The sequence below is a fragment of the Amyelois transitella genome, chromosome 17, assembly GCF_032362555.1.
Source record: "Amyelois transitella isolate CPQ chromosome 17, ilAmyTran1.1, whole genome shotgun sequence".
Classification (NCBI taxonomy): Eukaryota; Metazoa; Arthropoda; class Insecta; order Lepidoptera; family Pyralidae; genus Amyelois; species Amyelois transitella.
In genome coordinates this window covers 2,386,500-2,408,889 of record NC_083520.1, presented here as the reverse complement: position 1 = coordinate 2,408,889, position 22,390 = coordinate 2,386,500, and the positions used below count along the sequence as shown (strand labels likewise).

The 22,390-nt window shown below is 35.4% G+C and overlaps 2 protein-coding genes across 3 annotated transcripts; one reads left to right on the top strand and one right to left on the bottom strand.

Annotated features, from left to right (window-relative positions):
• The first annotated feature begins 1,260 nt into the window (after positions 1 to 1,260).
• On the top strand, positions 1,261 to 10,864 carry LOC106143436 (eukaryotic translation initiation factor 5A). Of its 2 annotated transcripts, none has more exons than XM_013345523.2 (4): positions 1,261 to 1,343; positions 4,122 to 4,363; positions 6,811 to 7,012; positions 8,609 to 10,864. In XM_013345523.2, exons 2-4 carry the CDS (start codon positions 4,155 to 4,157, stop codon positions 8,678 to 8,680), a joined length of 483 nt encoding a protein of 160 aa, XP_013200977.1. In that variant the 5' UTR covers positions 1,261 to 1,343; positions 4,122 to 4,154; the 3' UTR covers positions 8,681 to 10,864. The 2 variants fall into 2 exon arrangements, with proteins under 2 accessions (XP_013200977.1, XP_013200976.1); XM_013345522.2 differs by having other exon boundaries at positions 1,309 to 1,409.
• A 3,533-nt stretch (positions 10,865 to 14,397) lies between these two features.
• Positions 14,398 to 21,123, bottom strand: LOC106143448 (uncharacterized). Its single transcript, XM_013345539.2, has 6 exons — positions 21,054 to 21,123; positions 20,001 to 20,469; positions 19,183 to 19,609; positions 18,465 to 18,727; positions 15,829 to 16,018; positions 14,398 to 15,539 (listed from the first exon to the last, which is right to left on the bottom strand). The coding sequence occupies exons 1-6, from the start codon at positions 21,102 to 21,104 to the stop codon at positions 14,588 to 14,590; spliced, it is 2,352 nt and encodes a 783-aa protein (XP_013200993.2). The 5' UTR covers positions 21,105 to 21,123; the 3' UTR covers positions 14,398 to 14,587.
• Between the last annotated feature and the right edge of the window lie 1,267 nt (positions 21,124 to 22,390).

Sequence of the window (22,390 nt, the reverse complement as noted above, 5' to 3'; positions counted from 1 at the left end):
CAATCAGTCTTTGCAGGACTGTTGATTCTATCTACCCAAAGAGGGATAAAGACGTGATGATATGTAGGATGTATGTACTTTTGATCAAATCTGGGACATCTTGGTGAAAGGTCAAGTTAAGAGAACCCTAAACAGATGAGCTTGTATGAAGAGGTGGACGAAGTGTGCAGAAATGGTGGTGAAAAGTTAGAAAAAGTTATGTTATATAGGTAATTATAATACTTAGCCTGTAAAGGATAAAGATGTGGTGCGTGTTAATGTATCACTCATCACTAAATATAATAAAGTCCCTTTATTTTCTGTTTGCCGTGTGGTTTCCGGCACCAATACAAAAAAAGAATAGGACCACTCCATCTCTTTCCTATTGATGTCGTAAAAGATGACTAAGGAATAGGCTTACAAACTTGGGATTCTTTTTAGGCGATGGGCTAGCAACCTGTCACTATTTGAATCTCAATTCTATCATTAAGCCAAATAGCTAAACGTGGCCATTCAGTCTTTAGCTAGGGATATAGACGTGACCATATGTATGTATGTATGTATTCTTTGTATATGAGCTAATAATGCTGTTTAAAATGTTGGAAAGAAGGTTTATTGAAGGAGGTTTATCAATGAATACCTACTATCAGTGCAAAACCGAGGCAGGGTTAGTATGAAATATAGCGGATAAAATGCAGCGGCAGAGAATACAACCCTACTATAAAATAATATATTAAGTACAATACAGTTTTTTTAGAGGTAGGTAAGGTATTTTAAAGATTTTGCGTTCTTTTTACAATTTCATAGTCCTAATTTTTTACGACATCGTGGCGCCATCTGGGTAATTTTGTTCAAAACATTACTGACATATGAAGTAACTATTTTAATATAATGAATTGATTACTTTGTAGAAAATGAATATATATAATTTTAAAAGATTATATATTTTAAATTATAATAAATATTTAAAAATAAAAACACTGTATTCATTGTACCTAAAATTTATGCTAAAATGCTTATTTTATCTGTGACAGCGTCGACTTAGTGCTGCCATCTTGTATTTTTTTCAACAATGTTAGTAAAACAGTACAAAATGTACAAATTACAATGAAAATATTTATTCAAAATAGGTATATCATGTATTATTTTATTTATTTATAAAATTAATAAGATCATGTCTATCAGAATCATTATAAATTTTGATCTAAATCGTTTTATTGAGAATTCTAAATGATGCATTTGTATTTGGCGCCAACATTGAGCGGCGTTTCACCCATTTTGCGAACCCCGCGACAGGAAGTGAGTGTTGTAGGTGCTACGCAGGCGCAAATTGACCTTTCGGTTGAAGAACCCGTCGGTCACATGTGAGTGTCGATAAATATTTTAGTTTTATTTTGAATCCATTTTAAATAGTTGTGATTACAGTTTTCGTAAGTATTTTCAATGGTGAACTATATTTTGTGAAATTAAGGCGCAAAGGCTGTGTGGATACTGTGTAAATAATGAAAATAAATTGTGCCGCGGCGCCGGCACGTTTGACAAATTGCTATTTTTTTAATGTTATCTTTTCAATGCGAATATATGGTCAAGCTCATCTTTTCTATGGCAGCTTAGGGCTAGTGCAATGTAGTGTAGCAGTAAAATATGTTTTGTGAATTTATATTGAAGTGCTTGGGATCGGAAATGTCCAAGATGTCCCTTGATGAAGCCACATGTCTGGTTAGCCACACGGGCGCCCGAATGGTTGGTGTCGCCTCGTGTCACGCCCGAGTTCAATGTCTTGTTATTTTTCTCACATATTGATAACATTTACGCCATAAGTTACAGTGCACTTTCTTTGTGCTAAAATTCGATACCTACAAAGGGTTGCATCCGTCTCCTGTCAATAGGTGGGGTTAGGTCGTGAAAATTTTCAGAAACATATGTATAGCAATATTCGCAACTATCGCGTCCCTATTGCCATTTTCTGTAACACTACATGTGAGTATGACTTGACATATTTGATGAGTGATTTTGTCTATATTTCCTTTATATTGAAATTACTGATTGCTCGATCGAAAGTTTTATCACACGTTTCCTTCTTACATACAAAACGGTAATTTTATCTTATTAAAGATTGCATTAGTGCACAATTTCTTTGTTATTTGCATGCATTGATTTGCAACAAATGATTCATCATTATTGGATTCAGTGTAAAATTAACTTTTCACATAGATACACTGTAAGTGCCATACTCTACTACTTGGCTCAAAATAATTCATTTCATTTGTCCACATTTTAGGTTTAAAATAGTTATCTTCTTGGGCTGGTTTACAGCTCCAATTTTGGAGAAAGTAACATGCTGTTTCCCACATACATTTCAGGTTATAGACATGGCAGCTAAAGTTATTAATATATTAATTCTTCTTTATATTGTGATAATTATTACTTTTTTCATAATTTTTATCCTTTATGTTGTGTGTAGTACCCACCAACTGGCTGTCATTCCACTCCCTTACTTTCAAATGAAATAGCTTTTGATGTCACCGAAGTATCATATACAAATGTTCCAACTAAGATTCACAAGCAGTATTGTGTTTTATAATTATCAAATTATTTCATTCTATGTCTATTATTCAATCCAAAATGTTATTGGCCCAGTGCATGACCACTTATTCTATGGTGTTGCAAAAATAAATAATGAATATGTTCTTTTCACATGACATGCCAGCCCATAGAGTCGCGGGCACAGTTTCCATACTGTTCCTGTGCTGAGGGTACTGGAAAAGTATACTCCAAGCCTGACTATGCGTCTCATGACACAACTGTGCTTTGGGATCACCGTCCAGGGCTATATTTTAATTCCAGACATACATGTATTTTGTATGCATGTGCACTTTATCGCACCACCAACTTATAAGTTTTTCTGTTTGCTCAGCTGGTAGACTGGTAGAGAATGCCAAAGGGCATGAAGTCCGCCTCTTGTATTTTTTTGTTTGTTTAAATGATAAAATACTGCATCATAATTCCACCTGTCAACTGCCATGGCACTATGAGCTTAGAATGTACATAAATAAAATCACGCTTCCTTCCTTAAGTGGTTGTCCGACTTCCTACTACATAGTCTGCTTGCCATTATCCCTGTATACTTTTTCTTCATCCACATTTATAACTCTTCATGCAAACTCATCAGTTAAAGGTACTCTTGTAAGATTGGTACAAACATCTTCACTACAATTCATCCATATTTCTCTTCCTTCATTCTCAACTTTATCTCCCTTTTTAAATCAAGCTTATAAAAGTCACTTTCGTTTCTAACAGTTCATTGACTGCAGGTCAATAACTTGTGCTAATTTTTTTGACAATGATTCATGATAGTAACAGTTAATGCCAAGGTTTGGTTAGATGTTACGTTAGAAGGTCTTCCTCACATAAGAGTCATGTAGCATATTTTATGTTAAACATAAGATATGTTTCCTATCAAAGTCAAGCTCGCACTAGAGGTCTGTTCTGTAATTGGTACATTGTATAAATTTTGGCTGATAAGGGTTTAGGAAATAAGGAGACTTTGTAAAGCAATGTTCTGAAAATTCTCTATCTCCTAATTAATTGTGCATGACAGTAAAATTGACCTTAGGTCCCATTTTGATGATGCTTCATACATATACTTTTTGGTGTAGACAGAACCAATGGACTTTGAGGTCACATTTTGCTTAACTAAGTTTCAGATCCTCTTCCTGCCCCCGTAGCATGGCACGTGCGTCTCGACAAACAGTAATTATCGTTGTCCTGTTTCACGTCATAATAAAAAGCGAAACAGTGATAGTTTTACGCGCGATAAAAATAGCGTCGCGCGTGCAATGCTGCGAGGGCTGGAATAACTTCTGCAACTTCATTAGAAGAAAAGCAGGTGTCGCACTTAACTTTAACATTTTCACTTTTAACACCCATAAATAATGGCGACGCCAACCGTCCAAACCTTCGACGCTGGCAAAGGCGCCGTCCATGCGGTGCGCTGGTTCGATGTTATAAGTGAGGAAAAATTTGGTGCGACTTGTTAATTATAATATGCGGACAAGTACTACACCTGTCAGTAATGATAACATCTTGATTGCTGGCTTTGTTCCGGCTAATACCTACTTAAAACCCTTTTTTTTTGACAGATCACTCGACCGTAGCAAATATCAACGTTCAAGATGGGTGACATTGAGGACACACATTTCGAAACTGGGGACTCCGGTGCCTCCGCAACCTTCCCTATGCAATGTTCTGCCCTTCGCAAAAACGGCTTTGTGATGCTCAAGGGTCGCCCATGCAAGATCGTTGAGATGTCCACCTCCAAGACTGGCAAGCACGGCCACGCCAAGGTCCACTTGGTCGGCATTGACATTTTCAATGGCAAGAAGTGAGTACTAATATTAAATTACCACCAATTCTTTCTAGAATACATTAGTATATTACTGCTACTTGTAATTAATGAATGTGTGCACAGGACTCGGGATATACCTACCTGGGCGATATCAGACACCAATCAAGGGGGAGGTGGCGCAACTAAATAAAAATATAGTAGTGTCCGACCGAAGGTCTATTTTTGGCCGAAGCCGAAGCCGAAGCCGATTAATCGGCTATCGCCACAACCTTCGGCCGAAGCCGAAGCCGAAGGTTTATATTCTCTCAGCACTCAGTAATTAATTTTGTTCAATATTGTCTACAAGCTACAATTAATATTAAAATCATTTCAAAACCTCAATATTGAAGGTTTATATATTGACTGTCTCATATAGAAGTTGATCATAGAGGTGGTTGTTTTAGAGATAAACTAGCTGTTGCCCGCGACTTGGTCCGCGTAAATTTCGAGTTGAATTTTAATCATACAGTCAGATACAGACAGACAAAAAATATAAAAAAAAATTCTCTATCTGTTTCAGTCAAAATATTAAATGTACAGAAAAAATATTTTTACCGTTTTATTATATTTAGTATTTTGATTTTTAGTTTTTTTACATAAAATACTCAAACAATACAAAAAAAAATATATTTTTAATAATAAAAAATATCTTGTTATTGTTGGGATTCGAACTTGGACCGCCAACTTCACAGTCTCACGGGCTAACCACTGGACCATCGAAGCCGTTGCGTTGGTGTCGAAATTAAAGTAGACTACATACATATGGACACGTCTTTATCCCTTGCGGGGTAGACAGAGCCAACAGACTTGAAAAGTCTGAATGGCCACGTTCAGCTATTTGACTTAATGATAGAATTGAGATTCAAAAAGTGATAGGTTGCTCGCCCATCGCCTAAAAAAGAATCCCAAGTTTGTAAGCCCATCCCTTAGTCGCCTTTCACTTATATGTTATAGGTATAATGCCGTCGTATAATGATAAATGACTTTGAATTTTTAATTTCGTAACTTATTTGCAGCCATACTGATGCCTTGAGTTCATTCAAATGTCGATAACTTTTTTTTTTGTGAACCGATTTCGATGAAACAAACTTTAAATGTTATTCTGAGTTAAAACAAAGCAATTGGTGAAAGTTTGAAGTAAATCGGTTTAGTACTTTCGGAGATAATCGTGATCATACATACAGACAGACAGACAAGAAATTAAAAAAAATATTTTTGCTTTCTATTATTCATTCTAAGTGTCCCTCTATCCATTTCAGTCGAAAATACTAAATGTACAGACAAAATATTTTTACTGTTTTATTATATGTATATAGATAAAAGTTTGTGATTTACCTACTGGTAAAAATAATGATTTGATTTCTTACAAAAATACTCGTTTAAATACACGTACGGACTTGTTTTGATGCATGCAATCAGCAATGTGATATTTTGACAGTGACTCCCCGCCGCCTCATGACTTTCGTAACAGTTCGTTCAATCTCGACGGTCGCTCGGACCTTCGGCGAAACCTTCGGCTTCGGCCGGATTTTGGGCCGAAGCCGAATGTTTCGCCGAAGGTGGATTTTTTGGCCGAAGGTGGCCGAAGCCGAAGCCGAAGCTTCGGTCGGACACTAAAATATAGCAACTAAATAACACTAGGAGACATGCATTTCTATGTTTAGTTACTGTTTTTTTTTTTTCAAAAATGATGTCATTCTTTGTCTAGTTACATGTAGGCTTATCAACAAAAGAATTTCATTGAATTGTTAAGATAAGCTGCTTGATTTATGTATTCCTATTCCAAGAAATTCACATTTTTTACATTGATTAAATGGAAATGCTATTGTCACACCCACAACCCACCACTCTACCCACCTTCCCTATGAGTGGATCATAGAAGGATTGCGCTGCTCGCTTTTGCTTTCGCTAACAACACATCTTTTCTTGACTACCTAATTACAAAGTCCTTAGGTTCTGTATTACACATTACCTACTTAGTTTATTACTAAACTATGCTAGGTAGGGGCTAGCAATATAAGTTACATCTTGTGTAGCCATACAATTGCAGGGTAACTTCCAAGAACTGTTGTCCATCATGTAGGTATTTTATATTAGTTGAGGTCCTATAAATAGTATTCTTCTACGAGCCCATAGAGTCGCGAGGGCGGTCTATACCGTTTTCGTGCTGAGGGTACTCGAAAATTATATTCCAGGCCCGACTATGCGTCTCATTCCACAACTGTGGTATGGGATCACCGTCCAGGGGTATATGTTTTATCAGCTGTATGCTTTTATGATGGACAGGCATTCAGATTCAACAATGTCAAGTTTGCCTGCCCCATCCCCTTCAAAAATCAAGGAACCTTTCCAACTTTAAATCTTGTCAGTTCAGGATACTTTTGACCGATATCCCTTATTGGTATGTTTGGCAATTAATTAATTGAAATGTTTCAATATTCCAGATATGAAGATATTTGTCCATCTACCCACAATATGGATGTTCCTCACGTCAAGCGCGAGGACTACCAGCTGACTGACATCTCGGATGACGGCTACCTGACACTCATGGCTGACAACGGGGATCTCCGTGAGGACCTCAAGATACCCGATGGAGATCTTGGCGCCCAGCTGCGCTCTGACTTTGACAGCGGCAAAGAATTGTTGGTAAGTGTCAAATTGCCACAATTTATTTTTTTTTACTTTAAAGATTTGTTTTTTGTATACATAAAAGTCTATAATTTGAAAAGAGAATGTTTTGAATTTCTGATGATAAAAAAAAACTGATGCAATCTCAACATGACATTACACATATTTACTTTTAAAATCGAGTATAGAGTCTCTGGCATATCTCTGTAGTATGCTGGTGCTAAATTTACTCGAATATCAAATCTCAGCCTATTGCCCTGGGTTAGTGCTATCGCTAGCTATATGGACTCCCGTCTTGAGTACATACAAACAAATGTTAGCAAGATTTTAGATGAGTTTGACAGTATTTGTGTTAACTCTTAATATTAGATACTTATTATAATATTATTCGAGCTTTTATCTTGGAAATTTCTTAATATGTTGGAATGCTTTCGCGACGTAATAAGATTATTATTGACAGCATTTCTCATCTCTGCATGTTCTCGATTTCACCCTCGTTTGGTTTCGAGCCCGGGGTCCGCCAAATTAGTTATATTGTATTACTAATTATGCTAATTCTGTATTAATAGAAGCTAGTGTATTTTTGTTTTAGTAACAGTCTAAAGCAATCATGACAAATTATTATTTCTTTATCATAAATGATAACTGATAACAATGATACTATTATTTTAAGTAAAAATATGTATGACCTTATTGTTGTTAGGTAATCTTTGTATGAATAGAATATTTGGTACTCTCTGTAAATGATCATCACTACATAGTATAAAACAAAGTTACTTCACGCGGTTGTCCCTATATCTGTATGTATGCTTAGATCTTCAAAACTACACAACAGATTTTTTTTATAATAGAGTGATTCCAGAGGAAGGTTTATATGCATAAATGCTAGCTGTGCGAAGCCGGGGCCGGTCGCTAGTATGTCATACATTTTAAAACTTCTCATCTCTTCTATAAATTCTTTATTTACATTTATATATTTCAACTACTTGGTAATATCAAATACATGACTGGACACAGTTCAAAAATGCTTAATTCAGCCTTGGGAGGTAAATGTCTCGCCCTTGACACTTTGCAGGTCACCTTACATATTGCGGCGTACGTTAGTTCAAACATCATCACTACGGTCAATAGTTCCATATAATATTCATTTGCTTGCCCCATTGACATTTATAATTATTTCAGCAGAAAAGACATACCCAACATGTGCTTAAAAACCCATGGGCTGCTTTTGTAACTAGCATTTGCTCGTAACTTCGCCCGCGTGCATTGTCGTTTATTCCACGGGACCAATACTTTTTACAATATGGCAGGGGTTTTCTTTGTCCTTAATTATAATAACTATCTATGTGCCAAATTTTATATAGTTTGTTCTGGTAGATTTAGCATGAATTGCGATCGAAACAATTTCTTAATAGAATAGATAATACCTTTTAATTAATTCATTCAGAATTCAGATTTTAGAATAGATTTAATACCTAATAATTTATTCCTGAGGAAATCTAAATAGAATGATGTTGTGATTGCTATTAAAACTATACTATGCTAAACTACACTAATATTGTTCTACGAACTTCCATAAAGAGATGTGTAAGGTGATGTTTTGTATTGTTCCAGTGCACCGTGCTGAAGTCCTGCGGCGAGGAGTGTGTGATCGCGGTCAAAGCAAACACTGCTCTCGACAAATAAACCAACTCAGCATTTATAGGGATTAACAAACATATAATTTTTTTTACAATCAACAGCTCTTACATAAATGTAAAACATAATATTATGTCTAATTTAACGTAAAATATCGTGGTATGGCGCGGAGCTCGCGATCTCTATGGGTATCTCGTACATTAGCAATAATCCGAAGGCGCGTTTGTTTAAGGATCGAGCTAGAGACGTGTAAGATTTGTAATGTAGGCGTAAGGGGTCTCTAGTCCTAGTACTAAAAATTTGATCGGGCGGTTCTCGATCCACGGGCGAGTGCCAAATTCTAGATTTTTAGTAAAAGGAACCGCCGTTCGACCAACACGGGTGTATGGTTATTGCATACAATGAAATAAGTATCTCTATGAAATAGTTGCTCATAAGCAATCTTACTACATTAATTTATTTTGATAAGTGTAATAGTGTACCCAGTGGAAGGGAGTCGCGCACGCGCCGCGTCACACTCGCCGGAACTTCACGTTTGTTTTGTTTTGTTTGTTCTCTTTTCGCTTACATGACGTGTTCGTTACGTTGCGCCAAGCGAGCCGCCGAAAGTTTGTTGATCGACATCGGTGTGGAAATTCCGTATGGTGGATATTAAATGTTTTATAGTGGTTTATAATCTGACGAAAAGATGGACGCAAACTTGAAGTTATTACCATATTTTAATGCTAAATTAATTAATACATATAAAAATCAAAAAACAAACAAAAAAATAGAAATAAAGGAAAATTCTTGAATGTGGTGTGTGATTGATTAGTCCTGTTTTGGAAACGTCACGGGCTGACGCTTCACGACGCTGGTACTGCGGCGTCCTCCCTTCGTGTGTAACACTTGCCATCTGTTCAAATATACACACATATAAAAAACGGTTAAAACAAATTGTTTCTACTGCTTGCCGTACTAAAACACAAAGACTGATATGACATGTCTCTTGAGAAATATCATCAGTCAAGACTGAAACGCATTTTTTTAGATGAAATAGTACATTTTTATACTAACCTCGGCTTATGTCGGCCTTTCCTTGCTCTCTTCGAATATTTGAACACATGAAATGTTACACGTAATCGAGTGGCTTAAGATTGCCTAAATTCCATGTTTGTAAGTATAGTGATTGTTGTCGGCACCGTAACAGCAAGTGTTGCCTAGGTAGGGTACCATTCATATGTATGTCCATGGACTTGTCATTTTTTAACATCAAATTGTCAAAGACGATATAATATACGAAATTAATTAAGAATGTAAGGTAAGGCCCTATAGGAAAAAAATATTTTTTTATGCATTCAAAATTCGTACATCGCAGGTTGTAGACTAAAATTTAGGCTGTTTATAGATAACAATTATGTTGTCTGTCTGTACATTTTTTTTTCTCGAAATTGCATAATCGTTATTGTTGGACAAGTTTTTATACTTAGCAGCTTGTAATCAGGTTTTTATTTTATAATAAAAGGAAACCTAAGGTATATGTGAAGACATCGGGAGTTGTAAAATAAAATACTTTAGTAAAAATATAAACTTTTCTTTCGGTCAGGTTGGCATGCCTAACGCGACCATTGATGTAACCTTCCTTGGAATCTTTTGTATTATCGAAGACGTAGAATAACGTGCGCATTAAATGTGAAGTAAGTTTTATTCGTACCCATTAGAATTATTGGTGCACCCATAAGTATCATTAGGAATTGAATGCTCTCTTGCACAAGGGTCAGCTGACTCGAGACTCGGCCATTGTGAAACGAGCTATACCATAGGACCGTAAAATTATCGGTTACTATAATTTAAAAAAAAGCAATTAGTTTTGTGTCGGTTCAGATATAGCTCCGTTATTGACGTATGAATCTGTGAATTTCATTGATGCTTTTTATGTACGTGACCTTGTTATTATGGGGCATTATTGACTCTAAAATGTGCGGATTTGTTTAGGAAACTTAAATTATTTTTTATATTGGGGCGTATGTCAGATAATAACTGTGCGACGGTTTTAGTACTAACTCCTGTATATACGTAACATGGGACATGCGACGGATTTTAATGAATCCTACATATTCATGCAGTGTTGCCTCCAATATTGTCAATGTGCAAATATTTCTACCGAATTAATAGAGACGATTGCCAATAAATAAATGTACATGCAGTAATAAGTATTTAACAGTCTGTCGAATTAAATCTGTACAAAAGGAATCGTGACTTGTGATTTAATATTTTGTAGATATTTTATTTTTAGTAGATTTTTATTTTATTTTTTTTTGCTCTCCACCCCTCATTCCCAAGTTGAAATAAAAACAACAAATAGTTTTATTCTTTTAATATAAAAAATGAGTCTTAACAATAAGAATTGTTAATATATTTAAAAGAACAAAAAATATAATATGTAGCTAATTATTTAAAATTTTAAAATAACGGGCTTGACTAATAGGTTCTGCACGAACAGGGTACAAATGTATCCCACTATTTCCGTTAAAATACTGGAACTAACTTTTTTTGTTAATTTTTCCTAATATTCATCATATTAACTTCCACTATAGATATAGTGGAAATAGATGACGGCCCGAATTAACGTGTAAATTTATGAAGTCCAGAAATAAATCTTTATTATTCAGTCAATGATCATGATCAATCACGCAATTACCTATTATTGCACCCAGTAGACCTATAATGACAATAGCAGCTGTTCAAGACGTTTTTCCATTGAGGTAATATTATGTCTATGTTCATGTGTCGGGGATAACATTAAGACTTTTGCCGTTGCCGTCCGCTATGGAAAATAATGGAAGTCTGTCCCAGTATTTATATCAATGGAAATAGTGGCCAGGTCGCGAAAGTTGTAAGGCAAATATGATTTTCATCTTACCTCTCAGTGGTAACATTATATGCCTTGTCCACGTTCGAAAATAGACCTCGGGTCTAGTGTTGTAAAGTGTCGGTCACATTCAATGTGTCTGTCGAAAGTGTCTGAGCATAATTGACTTATATGACATTTGTCCGGACATTTTAAGACATAAATAGACAAAAATGACAAAATCAAAATATTCAATGTTTTAATGACATTTAATCACAAAATAGCAAAATAAAACCAAAACTCCGCTGTTGCCGTTCTGCGATTGTTGGCGAGGCAGGGAATAAGAATAAAACTTATAAATAAAAGTGTTACGATAGTGACACTACACTAATAATGTATCATTTTCTGTTAGCGCAAAATTATCAATATTACCGCAATTTTCTGTTTTGAACACTGACTCAAAATCACTAGTTCGTGAATAATTTCTGTCACATTCTGACATTTCTTTATCAAGGTAATGTAAATTTTGTCTAACTGTGATTAGTTTATTAATTCTCTCGTTTTGCAACCTATTGCGTGTTTTTGTGTGCGTATTTGAGAATAAGCTCCAATTTCTTTCACAAGCAGCTGAACTTCAAGGGATAGATACTGAGTAATTGGAATGCTATAGGAAATAAAATTTCTTTTGAGGCAAAGCATTGCCACCACCACTGTGGCGAAACAGCATCGGGAGTAGCCCAAGCGGAATGACATGCGCCAACTAATCCTGTTTTGGTTCGGAATTCAACAAGATTGACCATACCTAAATGAACATCCTGCATGCAAAATTTGAAACGGGGTCAGCAATAACTTTATTTTCTTCATCAGTGAGTACCTAAGCTGCATAATGTGATTTGATCTTCTATGGAAGCAGCGAGTTTCTCGGAGGGGTAGGCAGAGACTGCCTCTTTCCACTTGCCACGATCTCTGCATACTTCCTTCGCTTCATCCACATTCATAACTCTCTTCATGCAAGCTCGGCGGTTTCGGGTACTCTTGACCTGACCCTTTACCAGGACGTCCTTAATTTGTTCAAGATAAGTTTGTCTTTAACAAATATTGAGCCTTGATGGAAAATTTCTGACTATTGTTAAAGGCATGCAAAGCTCCATTCACCATGTTCCCCGCGTTCACTCTCCTTTCAATATCACACTTGCCATCAGATGTAAACTTTGATCCTAGATATACAAACTCTTTCACTTGCTCAACTTTTTCTTCTCCAATCAAAATTTATTATATAATTTATTCATGCTGTTATTTCTTTCTCCATTTCAAAAACCAGTGTTTTAGTTTTATTTACGTTCACTTTCATTCCTTTCTCGTTCAAAGCTTCATGCATACAGTTTACCATCTCCTGTAACTCTTCCGCTGATGACGCCAGTATAACCTGGTCGTCGGCATAGAGCAGACATTTGACGAGTAACTCATTCATCCTTAATCCACTTTCAGACTCGTTCAAATCTGTCAAACAACTATCCATAAATAGGTTGAACAGCCACGGTGACGCAACACATCCTTGCCTAACGCCTTCCTCAATCTTAAACCACTCACTGTGCGCTCGACTTATCCTGACACAAGGACTCGAATCCTCATATAAGGTATATTTCAGTGCTCGTATTAAGAGACTGCATACCCCGTCCATAGAAAGTGCTGACCACAATTCATTCCTCTCAACTCTGTCATAGGCCTTTTCCATATACACGAATGAGCAATAGACTTTTTGACTCTTGGCCAAAAACTTTTCGGCTATGCATCGCAATGTAAAGACCTGATCCGTACATCCCATTCCCTTTCGAAATCCCGCTTGAGCATCCCATATTTTGTCATCAGTTCATCATTGTTCATCTAATACTCGTACAATTGTTTATATATCAATGGCCAAATCAATAGCATCACAAGTAGCTAGTGTTCTCAAAGCTTCTTTGTTCCTTATAAACGATTCCAATGTTATAACAATGCTATTCCACCTTGTTTAACATGCAAGCTTTAAAGAGTATTTTAGGTTCCCGAAAATGCTTATCTGCATTTTCTCGAATTGAGCCAAGACCACGTGTCTGTTTTTTATGTACTTGATGACTTTAGATACAATATCAATAATGTATTTAATTGGCTCAACACAATTTTATATTCATCTATCCGTCAGTGAACAATGTGAGCGCTGAAGATCTTTGCATTCATTTTCGCAATTAGGCGAGAATATTCGGCGTCTATTAGAGTATTACTTAAAGAGAGTCTTGAAGGCACTGTATAGTTCGAGTTCAACAAATGCAGAGCATGTTTCCAATATTGCGACTCTAGTAACGATAGAGGTGATCCAGAAGCCTAAATGGCCCGTGCTATGGCAGCATCGACTTCATTCATTTTCTCCGAGGAAGATAAATTTACTGTCTGTTCTTCAGGTAATGATGTGGATTCTGTAGTTTCTAATCTTCTAAATTCTTAGTTGATAGAAGGCGATGATGTGGAAAATGTATTGACTGATTGAGTATTGACGCTTGAATTGCAACACTCCCGCATTTATAGACGATTTGACCTCGACTGATTGAGCGAGCCGCAAGCGGTGGGCACATTGTGGACACGCCCGCGCCCCGGGAGTCCCGGTACGCCGCCGTACGCGCCGCTTACGAAGTTACGGGGACATCCCCGTGCGTTAAAATAGTGCGTGAGTGAGAGTAAGGCCGATAAATTTTAAGATTTATGTAGTACTTGTATATAAACGAAATTAATGAAAATGTCCAATTTGTCTATATGTGTCGAATCTGTCCGGACATTTATTCGTTTATGACCGCCACTAATGGAAAGTTTCCGACATTTTACAACACTACTCGGGTCCTTTTAAGAGGACCACAACCAGACTAATCAAATTTGCAAATTGAAGAACTTTTTACAACAAATATATCATATAATTTTAATTAATAAATTTTTGTGGATTATTTTATTGTAAAAAGGTACAAATATAAAAAAGCACCGTTTCGTTGTTTGCACTTCACTAGCCATGATATTCACGATACGAAAGTAGCATACATTGGTAGATTCCTTCTTTTTTAAAATATAAAATAGGTATAGTTTATTAATTCTTAAGAATATCACAGACTTTCACTAATTTCTGTATCACCATCTGATTCGTCCGAACTATCCGATATCTCGATAACAAGAAATGGATCTTCAATATCAAAAACGGTTGCCGTGACCGAATCACCAAACATTTGCATTTCCTTTAAAACATCTGAAGGCTCTGGTTTAACATCATTTATGAATATCTCTTCTGTTTCAACATTATCTTGTGATGACACAATTGTGTTTTTATGATTTGTTTCAGCAGTAGAAACCACATCTTCAAGATTTTGGACTTTGTTAGACTGTTCAACATATTTATTTTCAAAACTAATATCATTATTTCTAATTTTAATATTTATATCACTATCATTTACTTTAGTGTTTTTGATTTCTTGTTTAGTCGCAATTGAAAAAACTTCTTGGATTACTATATTGCCCAAGGAAAAATCCATATTATTATTTCCAGCTTTAGGATCTAGGAGTTCACTTCTATGTGATTCTTCACTCATTCCAAGAACTACGTTTTGAACTGATACTTGATTTTCTTTATTGTAATTTATACTAGGGACGTTTATTAGTTTAACTTCTGGCGGTTTGTCAATTTCAACCTGAACTTCCAACATTGTTCTATTGTTAACGTCATTGACATTGTTACCAGGATTTGCGACTAGAGAAAAGTTTGGATTGCCAACACTATCTATACTTATTTCAAGAAGTCTTGTATTTGTACCATCTATACAATTATTTTGATGTATAATGTTGTCTGTTTGAGAAGCAACAAACTTAAAATATTCATCATTAAAAGTATCTTTTTGAGAAGTAAAAGTTCTGTTATGATTGTACACTCTTGGGCTTGAAATCGCTACAATATTATTATTCACATAATTAATTTCTGCTACGCCAACGTCTTCATCATCTGATGCATCTTGAGCTACGCTAAATGGTGTTACGCTATCATATGACTGCTCCATTTTGACATATCTGAAAATAAAAAATATCATAGACATGTAAGCATACTATTCTAGTAGTTAATATAAGTACGATATTAATAATTAATAGATTTAAAACTTCTTAATAATACCCTCTTTCCAAGATTTCAAACAAAAATTCGTCCACAACTTTCCCGAGAGGATCCTTGTGAACTCATCTGTTCATCAGAATCACCACTTACACACGTACATAGTAGTTATTCAGTTTTCGAGACTATTGTCTCGTGCATTCGGGATAAAGTTTACTTTTCTAGCTACGGATGAATATTGTAAACATTTACTTTTCTAGCACATCAGATTCCTTCTTGACAGCGATGCGACGGTTCGCCTCCAGCCGCTCCATTAACTCGGGGTCCTTCTCAGCAGGATCGTCATCAGGATTCGCACGAGCACAAGCGAGTAAATACCGCCAATCGCGTTTCTTTCGGTTGTCCTGCAAAGCTTGCCCGCAGTACGTGAATAGGTTTCGTGCTAAAATTGTGAAAGTATTAAAGTTTATAAGTTGATTGATGAGTGACCACCTGGATCGTTATAAGTCGGGCCCTGGGCTCTTTTAAAGAAAACTCATCCGCAAGATTGCAATACCGATTCAAACATTGCCGCACGACGCTGCTGTGATGTGCCAAGACAGAAATTGACCTTTAGGAGTAATCCATAAAAACATTTCATCATAATCGGTCCTATGGTTTAGCCTTGAAAGCGTTACATACAAACATTCGAATTTTTAATACATACCCCATCAAGTCTCCATCTCTTATGGGCTACATAGAAACTGTCTTGGCAAAACAAAAGCAACATACAGCTGTATGGCAAATAAGAGATGTAATCGAGATTCAAATAGTGACAGGTTGCTAACCCATCGCCTAAAAGAAAAATGTTTATTAGCCTTCCCCTTTTTTACATACATTAGAAAAGTGCCAGGAACCATACGGCATAACCATTTTAATATTCCGCCTTTTTTGTGGACCAACTTACATGCACAACTTGTTGCAAATAATTGTGCCGTCCCAAATCAGTGTCTTAACCCTTAAATGCATACTGTGCCGAAAATGGAACATCGACTTTCCATTCAAAAATCCCGATACATATTATATTTTCGAGTTATTTCACATCTTTATTTCATTACCTAGAAACCAACAATTTAAAAAATATACGGAACGTCGTTGTCTATCGCAACCATTTTGACATAACTGTCAAATTGATTAAAAAGGCAATCCTTCGCGCGCTCGGAAAAAGTTACGAATTGGATCTGAAAAAAACTTATTTTATTTAAATAAATAATTTCAATTAAAAATAATTACTGTACAGGTATGTATTTCAAATATATATTATTATAAGTATTTTATTAATATTTTATCAATTGCTTACCAAAAAATGCATAAATATTCTTGTACCGAAAACGACCCTTCATGCAAGTATGATATAATTTTTGCCTACCTTACTTGTTGCTCTCATGCATGATAACGATGTTTTATTTTATGTTTTTTTGTGGTGTGGGTTTGGTTGTGGCATGCTTTTGTTTTGTTTTACAGCTATGAATGAAAAAAAGATAAAGGATATACTTCGCATGCTTGAAAATGGCGAGATATCGGACGACGATATGGAGTCTGATGGAGAGGAGCTGGACTATTACCCAAATCGTCAGGCTCTCATAGATGCGTTAGAGGAAGGTGACTTTGTAAATGATGAGGATCTATCTCTCGCTGATAACTTGAGTCCTGGTGGTATTAGTGATCCATCGTTGACAATTGATGATGTATAAGCTATTTCTGATCAAGATCCTCCTTTGGTGAATGAAGTCGACTCTGATCACATACAAAGTAGTAGTTATATTCCTATTGGGGGTAGAAATTTACTGTGGAAGAAACAGAGTCTCATTCAGCACTATTCAACGTAACCGTTTGGGTAAGGGGTGTAAATTACCATCCAAACAAGATGTCATGAAATCGTCTGTGCCACGTGGGACATATGAGGAATATGTCACCAATTATGATAATGTGGATATAACGGCAGTATCCTGGAAAGATAATAAACAGGTTGTCCTGACATCAACCTACATTGGTGCAGAGCCCATTGACAGAATAGAGAGGTTTGATAAAAAAATAAAAAGAAAATTCAAATCACTTGCCCCAAACTAGTCCAAGAGTATAATGCACACATGGGAGGAGTGGACCTGATGGACGCCCATCTTGGCAGATACAAAATCCGTATGAAGAGTAGGAAATGGTACCTAAGAATATTTTATCATCTGCTGGACCTCACCATCATCAACTCATGGATTCTGTACAAAAAAGTTACATAACTTAAAGTAAAGAGGGTAAAACCCCAAAAGAGATTATGAACCTTTCGGACTTCCGCTCGGAGCTAGCTGACACTCTTTGCAAGTTTTCAACACCCACCCCTAGAGGTCGCCCGCGGTCATGCAGAAGAGGGTCCTGCTCCCAAGATGAGGAAAGGGAAGGCGATTCAGTGTCTTCCTTCCACCGATATAATATTCGACGGAGTCGGCCCCGAGCAAATAAGAAGTTCTGAAAGGATGAGATGCATGTTTCCAGGGTGTAACTTAAAAACGGTGATAATGTGCGGCAAATGCAATGTGTATTTATGCGCTAAAAAAAACAAAGACTGTTTCAACAATTTACATCGAAAATAAGGTGTACTTTGAAAAAAAAGACAAGGAATCAAATTTTCAAAGTAAACTTTATTTTCGATGTTAATGCATGTTGTGCCGAAAACGGCACAAGCCCTTTTTTTATAAAAATAAAAAAAAATAAAAAACTAAGATTTTTTTTATTATTTTTCCCGTTATTTATTTTTGTTATTCCACAAAATATATTTTTTTTGCAGTATGATACGAATTTATGCATTTAAGGGCTAATGACACAAATCTTCTAATATTACCTAGTACGAATCTCACCTTCACTCATGATCCGGGCTTGCGTCCAACCCAACCCCCCATCACTGTTGGCCTTAGTAACGCACATTACGACGTCCATAAAATCAGGCAAGAACGGAATGCCATCGCTACCAATATTCTCGTTTATAAAATTCTCTAGAATTTTGACCGGTAGCTGTGGGCGGTTATCGGTGGCCATGAATTTTACTTTGCGCCTTTTTATTGCTTCTTGACCAGTGAGGCTGCATAACCTTTTGTACAGCGAAACGAGGCAGGACTTGTATCTGTAAGACACATAAAAACTGTATTTGCAAAACAAAATTAATTTGGTTGACTGGAAGATATGGCAATTGGGATTATTTGGAATAAATGGTATTGTACTTATATTTTCAATCCAGTATGTGCAAGAGGCAGACCAAGAAAAGGATTTAGTATGTCCAAGAAAGACTTTCAAACAAAAAAAAATAATATAAATATCTCTTTCACATGGCTCAACAGAAACTAAGATCTCCGGATTCATAGTAATTAGAATATGTTATGATTAAACTAGCTATTCCCCGTGACTTCTTTCTATGAAAGGGCCCTTGATCCAACTAGTTGAATAGAGCAATGTACCACTACCCCACATTGGTCTGTGTGACCAATGGTTCAATAACCAATCTCTTTAAAAAAGAGCCCTGACACTTTTATTACTTTTAAGGTTCTGTGCTTTTAAGTTTAATATCAATTTGTTACTCACTTTTCACACTGTATATATGAGGAATTGTACATGTCGCTCCAATTCACCTCTTGCTGTTCCAAATGATCAATTTGCTTTTTATAAAACTCAATTTGTCTTTCTAATGATTTTATTGTAGTTTCTATCTGATTATCACAATTCTTAGATGATGAATGGCTATTTGTAATGATGTTACCATTTTCTACTGTACTGTTGGTTGAATTATTTTCTTTACTTGGTGTATCCTCTAATATTACAACATCATCATCATCTTGAATAGTTTTGTTTGCTAAAGTTGTAACAGTATTTTTCATAGATATCACTGAGGATTCATCGTGATCATCAATAAGTATAATATTGGCATTTTCTTGAACAACTTTTCTCTTGACCTTTTTGTATGGTGTGAGACACTTAGGATGTCTCCTTTTTCTTTTAATTGGAGATTTTGCTATAGGTAAAATTTTAATTTATATGAATGCAAAGCCTTTTATAAATATAAATTAAAATTATACATCCCAACTAATATTATAAAAGCGCCGCGCGAATTTACACCACCTACATGCGCAAATTTTGCGCCACCTACAAAGAATACAAGTTTTTCACAAATCCCATGAGAACTATAGTTTTTACTGGGATGAAGGGTGCTCTATAGGCTTATAGGCAAAAGTTCAAGAAGGTTGCTTCAGTAGATAATGCTTGAAGAGGTAACAAACACAAACTTACTTTCGGATTTATTATATTAAGTTAGGATGGAATTTACTTTGTACAAACATTATTTATTATTCTCATGGCACAATAAATGTTTTTAATGTATCTGTCTTTAATATTATATGGATTACCTTTTGCACTTGTTGCTAATGTAATAAACTGAACTTTCTTTCTATTTCTTTTAAAATTTTTCATCACTTCACAGACTGACTTGACATGTGAAAATTTTCGATTAGGATTTAATTCTAATGCTCTTAACTTCATATCAATAAGTTTCTTAAAATTTTCTGAATCCTTATAATTATCTTCTAATTCAAAATACAATGGTAAAAATGATCTGTATATCACCCTTAACATGCCACAGGAGTTTTCAATATCTAGGCATTTTTCTATGAATTCACCAATTAATCGGTTTTCAGAGCACACTTTTTCCAGATGTGCTTTTATTTGTCTGTTGTTAGTTTCTCTGTTCATATCTTTTATTTCAATGACATCATTATCTGTTGGTGTGTTTTCATCATCAACTACAATAATGGCATCATTGTCTGATGATTTCAGCTCTGTGCTATTTTCTTTAGTTATATCAACTATTTCAACATCCTGAAATATAAATAAAAAAACCTTATACATTATACCAAGTAATATTTATTATTTCTAATTTATTTTTGATTTTAACTTCTTAATCATATATCCATCCATATTAAGAAATTGATTTTGCTAGCCCATCGCCTAAAAGAAGAGTCCCAAGTTCATAAGACTATCCCTTAGTGGCCTATCACAACATCCATGGGAAGGAGATGGAGTGCTTCTATTCTTTTTTCTATTGGTGCTGGGAACCACATGGCACTTTACATTGCATTTGAATCAATTATTTCCACTTTCTATATTGCTATAATTCAATAAACGGGATAAATTTTTATAATGCTTACTTCCAAGGTTAAACGTACGATCTAGATTATAAGGGGTTAGTTTGAATATGGTCATTGATAGAATTAAGTTTGGAACCAATTTAAGTTCCTACTATTTAAGAGTTAACTAGCTACCCATGTTAAATGATGTTGATATACCTACGTAGCTTAATTTGTAATTTAAAATCCATGTAAATAGAAATAAGCACTGGATAACTATTTTTACGTAGGCTAATGATTTGTTTTTAAATATAAAAACCTTAAGAAAATACGTACCGAATCTTTTTGATCATCATCATTGATGATTACTATATCATCTGTACTCATTTTTAAGAACAAAATTAAAGTTAAAGTTTGTAAAATTAAAAGTTTGTAAAATTCAAGTTTACATTCGTATTTTCTGTTTCTGTTTACGATTTAGTTGTTCTGACGTAAGTATCTTGACAGTGACAATGATAAACAATAAGTCATCTTTAGAGTAAGGTTACTACGTTATACTGCCATGGAGCGCTTCGCCTTTCTACCAAGAACTACACTTTGAACACACACATAACGTCTATATCCCTTGCGGGGTAGACAGAGCCAACAGTCTTAAAAAGACTAGTAGGGCTCAGCTGTTTGGCTGAATGATAGGATTGAGATGATGATGATGACGGCCTCTGTGGCGCAGCGGTAGTACCGATGCTTGTCCGTGACACCGGAGGTCCCGGGTTCGAATCCCCGCCAAGGCATGATGAGAAAATATTTTTATTATAAAATATAGTATTATTGAGTTAGTGTCTCGTAAAACAAGTCACGAACTAACTTCAAGGCTAACTCAATCTGAGTAATTTGTCCCGAATATATTTATTTATTCATATAGCGACAGGTTGCTTGCCCGTTGCCTTAAAGAATCCCAAGTTTATAAGCCTATCCTTTTACGATCCATGGGAAAGAGATTAAGTGCTCATTTTTTTTCTATTGGTGCGGGGAACCACACGGCAATACTACTTCGAACAAAACATTTTTTTTTATTTAATCGTCGTATACTTATTATGTTATGAACAACTACGGCTATATTTATAAAAGGTAATGAAATGTAGCAAAACAAACATATAAATAAATAAGAGAAAACAAAAATCGATAAATATTCTTTATTAGAGAGGCCAGTTCAATGTAACTGTTTAATTAAAATAAAATCGCATTATAATTGGCGTTACAGCTAGTACTGATTTCTTACGGCATACCTTAGTTTAAAAATACACTTTCTCTAATTAACAATAAAAAATACTAAGCAATAAAAATGCAGTTTTTCAACAGCAAGATGGATACTTGGGGCAAATAAATCAATATTATGGAAGCTTACTTATAACAATTCAATATCTTAAAGTATTACAATATAATTTTCAAATACTCTCTATGAAGACAATAAAATACAGAATATATGGACTATTTTCTTCAAAGCACCAAAGAGGTCGCATTGATTTCTAACCAAGAAGCTTAGGTAAAAATAGAGGACGCATTTTCAATATTCAATTATACAAGTAACTGTAAATTGATTCTTTTTGCAAAAAAAATATTCCACGACTTTAAGGAATAGGAATAATTTTGAGCAAAATTGAACGAAGTCGGAA